Source organism: Bidens hawaiensis, unplaced genomic scaffold (genome assembly GCF_021521415.1).
Source record: "Bidens hawaiensis isolate Kalapana, Puna unplaced genomic scaffold, B.hawaiensis_p1.1 tig00020749_1, whole genome shotgun sequence".
Taxonomy (NCBI): Eukaryota; Viridiplantae; Streptophyta; class Magnoliopsida; order Asterales; family Asteraceae; genus Bidens; species Bidens hawaiensis.
Window position 1 is genome coordinate 110152 of NW_027493186.1, and position 10205 is coordinate 120356.

General features: G+C 33.4%; 1 protein-coding gene across 1 annotated transcript; it reads left to right on the plus strand.

The window, feature by feature from the left end:
* Positions 1–959: 959 nt before the first annotated feature.
* Positions 960–2029, plus strand: LOC143561604 (F-box protein At4g00893-like). Its single transcript, XM_077049637.1, has 2 exons — positions 960–1045; positions 1126–2029. Exons 1-2 carry the CDS (start codon positions 960–962, stop codon positions 2027–2029), a joined length of 990 nt encoding a protein of 329 aa, XP_076905752.1.
* Positions 2030–10205: the final 8176 nt, after the last annotated feature.

Here is a 10205-nt window from a genome sequence, read left to right on the forward strand (position 1 = left end):
ATAATAGTGTTTGTTTATCAAGTTTAAAGTATTATCAGACAGAGAATGATTTATTAACAAGACTAATGATTATTATGTTTAAAATGTTATCAGATGGAGATCGCTTGTGGTAATCGATTGCCTCCCCTATCTGCACACTACCCATGGTTGGTTGCTCACGGTGCCGGAGACCAGACTTTTTACACCACACACGACCAGTTGTGTCGTTATCGTTGCCAAATACCTAAGTTACTTGGGAGACGTATTCGAGGGTGTTTCCATGGTTGGGTGATTCTCTCCAGCAAGAAGATGTGGTCTGTTTGGAACCCAGTGACTTCTGAGATCGTAAATCTCCCCCTGTTGACTTTGGGTAGTTCGGAATCTGTTGGACAATGTTGTTTGTCGTCCCCTACTGATGATCCCATTTCAGTTCTCTTGTTGCCGATAACCGGAGAAAGTACCCTTGTTTTTTGCCAACTAGGCCTAAAAAGAGACCGGTTAAGATGGACAACAATGCCGTATTATAGGCAGCTCAAGGAGATATTTAATTGTTATGGCGGTTGCTTACGTAGCCCAACCTGTTACAATGGTAAAGTATATGCGTTGTGTCGTGGTTCTGTTGTACAGATTGACATTATAGTTAAGGATGGAGAAGTATCGATAAAATTTTTGCTTTGGGGGGAATGCCCTTATCCTTCTTCCAAGAATGGTTTTTTTCCCATGTCGATTGAATTACTGAAAGGATCTTCTACAGAATTGTTTTATATTGAAGTAGCGTTTAATGAGGACACAAAGAAAACACTTGGTGATGTTTATCTGTTTAAGTGGCTCATGGATTGTATGAGGTGGGAAGAAATAGTGGACATCAAAGATAGCATTTTTGTTTTAGATCTTGCTCATGATCACTCTGTTTATTACAACCATGCAATTGCACCCGAGTTAGGGGTTATATACACATTCGTGATGAAATGGGCAAAATGATGTACTCGTACGATGTGGAAGATAAAACAATCTCCATGTCTTCTATGGCTTATCCAACAAGCCACCTGTCATTGTGGGAATGCAGGCATGTATTGATTTTAACTTATATGTCTTGTTGTATCATTGTGTTTTATTTCCCTAAAAGTTTATATGTATCTTGTGTAGGTTAGAAGGTAATCATGAAGATTTTGAGTTGGGACTTGATTCTAAAAAAGAAGTGGACAAGGACGATAAGATAGTTGTAAGATCAGTTACGAAAGACGTCGAGGTTGAATTAAATGAGTCACGCCTGCTCAATCTTCCGTTTCATCTTTTGGAGATGATAATGCATCATTGTATTGGTGTTGAATACATGCCCTTTCGAGCTACATGCAAAAGTTGTCATCTAGCAGCACCTTTGATACAGTGGAACAAGAAAACGAGTTTGCGTAAGTATTCATCAGTTTCACCATGGCTAATGGTGGTAGAGAAGAATCGGGGCATTATCACTTTTAAAGACCCAGTGTTTGGTGACAAGTACTTTATGAAAAGATCGAACCGTCATAGCAGTATACGCTGTTCTAGGTTCGGTTGGTTATTGTGTGGCGAAAATTCCACATTGGTGTTCTTTAATCCTTTCACGAATGATAGCCGCAAGCTTCCATATGTGGATGCGTCCGAAGGTTTTGATAGCTTATGTTTCTCAGCACCTCTAACTTCCAATAATTGTAAGGTTGTTGGATTCAAAGCAAGAGGAAATGATGCAAATGTTTACATTTACTCGAAACAAACCTGGCGTGTGATTGGTTTGGATTTCCGGGGGGACACTCCACCTCGCTTCCGTTTTTCAATATTCTGCAAGGGAGATGTTTATGCACTTTGTGACAAGGGTGAAGTATATTCTTTTAAAAATTTATTCAAGCCACAAGTTTGCAATTTTAAGAAAGGTAAAGGTGTAGATGCAAGACATCGAAATCGTGGAGGAAAATATTATCTAAAGGAACATGACCAACAACTTTTACTAGTGATGGTAGGCGAGTCTGGAAAATATGTGGAGGTATTGAAGTTGAATTATAATAGCAACGAGTAGGAGAAAATAGAGTGCTTAGGAAGGTACAAGATTTACATCGATGGTACCACGTGTCTCTACATTGAAGCTAAAGTACCAGAACTAGAGAACAAGATATTTTTTCCCCGGCTTCATTCCAAAAATGGGAATATAGTATTTTATTCCCTTGAAACAGGCGGGTATCACACCTTCAATGGCAACAAGATTCAAGAATTTGCTGGACTTGGAATCAGGCATGTTTACTCTCACGCCTGGATACAACCAACTTGGTTCTAGCTTAGCAGTACCTCATTTAAACTAAAGATGGCAAAATACATAGGACTTCATATTTCACATATTGGTAAATTAAGTTTGTGTGGTTATGCTTATAATATATCATTTTAAGATAATATAATGCTATTTAGCCAAACATGGGAATTAGTAGTCTCATAATTCAAACCAAATATGAAAAATATTTTGTCTTAAACAAAACACTTCAATGAAAACAAGTCTTCATTTATCTAAATGACTAATTTGACATCGACATGCAATGATTTATTTATTTATTTTTACAGTACGTGCCATCATTTTGGAGTTCCTGTGAACAACCACAACTCCTCTCTAACTTAGACGTCGCTAGGTTACCACCGCCTGAACAAACGAAACCCTAGATCTGATTCTTTTACTGCCACCGCCGTGATACGTTTGGTGCTGTGGTTGTGTGAAACGACGGAGTTAAAGCAGGTATCACATCCACCAACAAATGAAACTACCGCCTAAGCTAATAGTTTAGCTATTCAGTTATCTCCATCTGTAAACAGATAGAAATTAACACCTAATTTTACCCTATTTAGTTGGTGAATTTCTTTGATTGCAGTGTCCATGAGCTTTCTGGGTGTGCATATTTGTATGAAAAATTGATATAACAACAGTTAGACTATTGCTATGATTTTATACATTCCTGCAGCTTAAGCAAAATCATGTTGTTGTTATTGAGTCCATATGGATACTTTTAGTTGTAAGTTATAACAGTTCACTTAAATTTCTCCATAATCAAGTCATTGCCTATCAAATTTGAATCTTAACTTTTTTTTATTTGACACTTCAAACTTAAATGCAAGTTACTTAGGTTTAACTTTTCTGATATTATGGCATGTTTTCAATTTGTTTACGTGCGTAGAGCTGAAATATTGAATCAGTCATAAAATCGACTTGCTTTTCAATTCAGAGTTTTGGAGTTGTTTCTGAACTAATCACCCCAATTTCAACAGAACGTATTAACATCATTAATCTTAAATTCCTTTGTTGATCAATTCACTCCAATCTAAAGAAGACGCCGCTGTCAGGTGAATAAATTGAACCGTTCTGGAATGCAACCTAGGTGTTTGCTAAAATGTTTCAATGAATTTAGCCATTTCATTTTTTAAAACAATGTTATTTTGGATATGAGTAAGTGAATAAAGCATATTCTTACATTAGTCAAAACAACAGCTCCCCGTCAGGGGTTATTTGGATGTCGTAAGCTATAAAAATTAAGGGAACCTGGGATTCTTGAACACGTTGTACTTGGTTTTGCTGTTTTTTGAGGATTTACATCGCTGAGTATGTTAATTCTTCTTTTTCTCACATTGGGTACTTTAGCCCTTGGGTTGCAATGATCATTTACCGGCTTTGCGTTGTTGTTTGGTTGTATTGATATAAAAAAAACAAATGTTTAATTACCCGTGTATATTTTTAGGTAGGCATATGTTTTGAAAAGTCTTAGAGCTAGCATTGTGGCAAGAGCAATAGATGATAGTTAAATTAATATTGATATAACATAACAGTTTTGAAGGATTTTTCAAACTTTTCTAATTCTAGAAATGTTTTTCTAAAAATTTTTGATTTATCAACAAAAGAGACAATTTTGCAGTTCAACTTGATCAAAGAAATAGCCTTTTTGAATAAAGTTGATACAACACTATCTGTGCAAGCAAAATTTGATGTAGTTATGATGATCGAAATGCTTGGTCTGATTTAAAAGTGCATATTCACAATTTGACTTACAGTTAGTCAAAGCCTGCAGTTTAAGTTTGATTTGCTGATATGGATGTACCAAACACTTGGTTGTAGGTTTGGTGATTTAGAAGGGATCGGATTTGGTTTTGGGTTCAATTGTTTTTATGGAACAATGAGCATACGGGTTGAAAGGATTGCAAGTTGCAAGCACGTAGAAAATTTCATTCGGTTGTGTCAGAATTTTATCTTAGGTAAATTTGCATTAGGAGGGTGTTTTTGATACGGTTTCATTTCATATATAAAGTTTCAAATGTTTTGGACGTTAGTTTTTTTTTCCCCATTTCTTTCGGTGTAAAGAATCTCGATTTTGTATTGTATTCTATTGCTAGCAGCTCAGATTCCAACTTGCAACTAATATTCTGTTGGTAACGGTCGGATTACGACTTACTTTTCGTTGGTAATACATGTAATGCATTTAACGTGCCCCACCGCAACGCGCGGGTACGAATACTAGTTTTATTAAAAAAGAAGCTAAACCTGAATGTAATATAAAATTTTGAAAAAATGTTACTTTGAATGACAGACAATACACTGCAAATCCGTCGCCTTTGTGATGGAGAATAAAGCAACAATAACGAACTTTAATAGCTCATATATAGTTTTCTCCAAACAATGTATTCATCCCAAAACCAATTTTGCCTTTCTCAACATTATCAATTCACCACCAATCTTCCTATTTTATTTGCATAATTGACCAACTTTTGTATTTTAATAATCACATGTAAATATGATATAACTAAAAATACATAAATATAACAACCATTCATTAATATTATATACTATTAGAAAAATGGGCTTTAATGACATGCGCACTATAACACGCAATGATTTATGACGTGTAAAAGTGTGTCATAAAAAGATGTCATCTTTTTAAAAATTTGAAGAAAAGATGACTTATATTTTTGTGTGCCATCATTCCACGAGGCTTCCATGACAATTTCTTTTGTGTTCGTTCATCTTATGTATATGTAATATTTAAAAAACTTATAAATTAATTAATTAATTAATAATAAAAGAGCCAAGCTCAAGCTTGAAAATTTGCTAAAGAGTTGAGCTCGATCTTTAGAAATAACACGTGAAAGAGTTTTGAAAAACTATTAATGAGCCCAACTCGGAACAGGCTGAGCTTGGGCTCTCATAAGTTAAATTAGCTTCCTATATTTGTTTAAAGAGCTGAATGTTTATTATCATTTCTGAAAATTCTAGACTTACCCTAAATGCGCTGATCTCCTATATTTGAAATGAGTAATAACGGGTATCTGGCATACCTCTTATTTTGCAGAACAAGTTGAAGTCTCTACTAGACCACATGAGACGACTAATAAAACAATTGAACAACTAGCTACTATGCGTTCTAGAGTAGATGCACAAGTAAACTATGAATCGAATGCAGCTCAGATGCGGAAAAACAGGTAACTTAAAGTTCATGAAGTGCAACCATTATCTTTCAACTTAGCAAAGGTTTCATTTTTCATCATCTTGATGCAAAAAGATGTACTTTCACAAATATACACTTCCTTAAAAATGTTCGAAAAGTAAATATTATTATGCATGTTTGGTGACTAAATTGGTACGGATCAAAGTATCAATGTGGAACACAAATATAGTTTACGATAGTAGCTCTCAAACGGAAACAAATAATCTGACTCATAAAGTTTTTTGAAAGTTCAAATCAATCTTGAAATTTAAAGTTGGTATGAACAAGGTACCAGTAGCATATATTGAATAATAGAAGCATATTTTTTCAAATATCACAATATATATCAACAAATAAAAATGCTAATTATGACACACCTTCAATTTCTTGCAGATACTCTACAATTAGAATTAAATCAGCCATCACTGCAGACATAAATCCTCCTTTTTCAGATCTGAACCACTACAAGAAGTAATAATAATATATATTGGGCATATTACATAAACAAAATATATAAAAGTCCATCTATAGAGATAATTACTAGAAACAAAACTATTTCACTACTAACAACAATTTTTTACCGCCATCAGTGTCAAAGAAATAAGGCCAAACGAATGCAATCGTGCATTCGGGTCCCCATAATCACTCTTGGCGACCTACCTTAAAGACCTAAAGAACACAACATGGATGGATAACAAGAATCCTACAACAAAATAATATACTACCGCTGTTAGTTACCAACTCAAACCTCAATTGCAAAGTGTGGGTAACAATGCTAGTTATATATTAAACTTAATGGAGGAGATCGCTGATGACGGACTTAAAATGCTCGTCAATAAAAATGTATGTTTATATTGATTGTTTTAACCTATTTCGAACCAAGTTTTTTAACATTTTCTTTGTTTAATTTTCTTCTCAGATTGGGGGAGGCGAAGATGAATACAGGGAGGTAGATATTGATGGAATTCAAGAACAATGGTCAACTTATGTGCCACCGTTTATTTTCCGGTGATGTATTTTATATTGACAATTAACCAATATTTTGTTAATTCGTGAATCTTTGTAATATTGACTTAGTATCTCTATTTATGAAATGAAACTGATAGTTTTGCTATATTTGTATTTTATGTTGTTTGCCAGAAGAATTTAATTATTGTCATTTAGGGATGGGCAAATTCGGTACTGGTACCGGTTGGTACCGTACCGATTTGGTACCATCGGTGCCAAATTTTTGAGTTTCGGTATCGGGACCGGGACCGGTACCAGTAGTTCCTGAATTTTTTACCTTTGGTACCGGTACCGTCCCAGTATCGGTACTGAACCGAAGATTTCGGTATCGATACAAAAAATTTGCGATTTTTGGGACCAGGACCGGTCGGTACCGGTACGGTACCGATCTCATCCATACTATCATTAACATAAAAATTAGTAATTATGCAAAAAAAAAATAAAAATATATATTTAAAAATAAATAAATAATACAATGACACGCATAAATGTAAGTCGTAAATCGGGGTCATAAATTTGAGTAAAGAAAACATGTCATTGATGCGTGTCATAAAACATGACATGCGGGTGCGTGTCATTTTCAATTTATGACTAGCCTTCAACGACACATATTTGCGTGTCATATGTACTATTTAATGACACACAATACGTGTCATTAAAGATGTTTTTATAGTAGTATATAACTTGAAACAAAGAAAATGAAATTCAAACATTTAAGATACCTATGGCTGGCTATAACCATTAGGCGGTATGTTATGGGGGCTTTATTGGGGGCGCTTAGAGGTAGCCACTGCCATGTCACTCGCGAACACCGTAACACGCTCAACCAAAGAGGGGTGCAAATCAGGTAGCTCAAGCCATCTTGCGACCGCTAGTGGGCGTGGAGGGACGCTATTGGCTCACCCACCACAGTGGGCTCAAGTGAGGGGGGCACGAGTGGGTAGGGCCCATAGGGGTGAATGGTCAAGTCCACTCAAAGTTATGTAGCGTAATATGATAGGATGAATCTTAACGGTGACTTCAATTACAACGCATAGTATAGTTCCACATAATGAAAGTGGGAAAAAAATCTAAGAAATATATAAATTATATAAGTTACAAAGTCAACTTTTTTATAAAATTTTTAATAAATACATACATTTATACTTACGTAAGTAAACAACTTTACCAAACCACTCATTAATGCGTCTATAACTCTCATACCAGATTTTCACTAATATTTCAAAAACACTCATTTCCTCCATCTCGTAAGCGTTCTTACATTTTCACACTCTCACAACTTTTACATTTATTTAAGGGTCAATTTCATAAAATAGTAACCAAGTTTCAAAAGTGTTTCAATTAGGTCATTTAACTTTAAAAAGCGTCCCGATTAAATCACTCAACTTTCATATTTTATTAAATTAAAGGTTTTAATATGTTTTTTAGCCCTTTTCTTTTTTGTTTCACATGGGAAATCTTTTTATCTTTTTTTTATGTTAACGTTGAGTGGTGATGTGGATTTTTATTTTTTATTTTTAAATTTTAATATAATTAATGTTTTTTTAAATTTGTTAAATTTAAATACATATATTGCAAGTTCCGACCCTCATATCTTATCTTCCATTTCTTTCTTGACGCCCAAAAAAATTGGTGAGATTAGATTTAAAAATTTAGTGACCCAATTTGGGAAAAAAAATACATGAGTGAACTAATTGGAACACTTTTAAAACTTGGTTACTATTCTATTAGATATTCCCTTTATTAATATAATCTAATTAACTATTCTATTGGTTAAAAAAAAATAAACATCTAATTTGTTGCTGCTAATATAGACATGAAATACTAGTACCATCAATGACATTTACCAAATGATAATATCCTTAAAAATGTGAACTGATTATGCAAGTATGAAGTATGCTACTATTTACCAGAGCATTCACAAGTTTCATTTTGTCTACCTTGTATTGTAAGCTGACTATATATGTAAGTAAGTTTCTCAAAAGAGCAGAATATACCATTTACTACAGCATTCACAGTTTCATTTTATTTACTGGATCCAAAAGTGTAAGACATGATGATCAACAGCACCTGAGATGAAGACATTACATAAAAACATGGCATCGGATACATATCAAAAAGAAAAAAATCAAGTTTCAAACATAAATGGGTGAATAAAGTAAGAACGATAATCAAGGTTTTAATCATTTAGAGTGACTTTTAAACTGATTATGTAATCAATATAATGTGTTTAGCACTTGCCATTCAATTAATATAACTGATGCTACTTATTTGTTTTAAACCGGTTTCAACCTGAACCAAAACCGATTATAAATCAGTTTTGACTGTTGTTGGCCAAAACAAACTGATTTCAACCCAAACCGGTTTTGGGTTTTAAACTGGTTTTTGCACCTCTACGTGGAATCATGAATATTTCTTTGAATTATCTTAATCCGCCACATATATAGGCAAATCACTTATTTAAATTAAATCATTGAAAAGATTTATTTTACACTTTCAAAATGCTCAAAAATAAAATAAACAAAGTTCTAACTAACTTTCGTTAACTGTATCAAAATTAAAATGAATTTGTGAACTTGAGAAAAAACGGGACACCCCACGAGACAGATTATTCGAATGAAATGAACAAAAAATGACTCAAATTTAGAACCAAATGTGTGGAAAATAGATAGATAAATCGAGAGTAGTTAATCATATACACTATTTTAGGGTTTCTTTAAAATGAATAGTATGAATTAAACTAAATGTATAAAAAATTATTTATTTTGAATATAAGTTATTTAAAATTATAGCAATAGAGATATGCCATGGTACAATCTTAATTTTAACCAATAAGATTTAAAGTGAGAAACAGAAAATACTTTCAATAATCCCATTTTAATAAATATTATTTAATAAATACTATTTTGATAAATACTTTTTCCACCAACACTAATTTGATGAAAAACTCATATTCCAAAAAACACATAGCATTGCCCCCCTTTAGTTTCTTGATTCCTAAAAATACCACAAATTATATATTCTTTTGTCAATTTATAATCCTTATTTTGTGTGATTCTAATTATGTTTTCTTTTCTTTTTGATACTGGACCACTCCTCTTGTGGGCTTATGGGTCCAACAACCAACCCATTCCCTAATCCCTATTATATACATTAGGGCTGTTTACGGGCCGAGCCGAGCCGAAACGAATGAAGGCTTGCTTGTTGCTTGGCTCGTTTACAATCAAACCGAACGGCTGAAATTCAAACTGAGCGAAAAATGAAACAAGCCAAAATCGAACCGAGCATTTTTCGATCGAACATCGAGCGATTTCGAGCATTTTTTATTTCTTTTTCACTTTAAAATTTTCAATAAGAAACAAGTTTGAAGGCTGTAAATAATATATTTTGTAAACAAATTAGTAGCTTTTAGACAAACGTATAATAGGTTGTAGATTTTTAGGAGAAAGAAGTTTGAAGTGAGATATAATGAACATGTAAACAAACTTTTAGTATTCTAAAAACTTGAATTGAACTAATAAAACTATAAAATTGACGGAATAGGAAAAATTTAAAAGGGTTTAAAAATTGTATACTTATATTTTATTTGTTTTGTCTATATATTTATGTATTTGTTCATATATAATTATATATAAAATAAATTAAAAATATTCTAGCCGAACCGAGCAGACCTTTGCTCGTTGCTTGGCTCGTTTACAATTGAGTGAAAAAACGAGCGAGTACTTTCCGAGCAAA

Bases quoted from the DNA above. Each gene is read 5' to 3' on its own strand.
- LOC143561604 (XM_077049637.1), top strand. From the start codon at position 960: ATGTACTCGTACGATGTGGAAGATAAAACAATCTCCATGTCTTCTATG. The intron at 1,046-1,125 runs GCATGTATTGAT...TATCTTGTGTAG, and splicing joins CTGTCATTGTGGGAATGCAG to GTTAGAAGGTAATCATGAAG.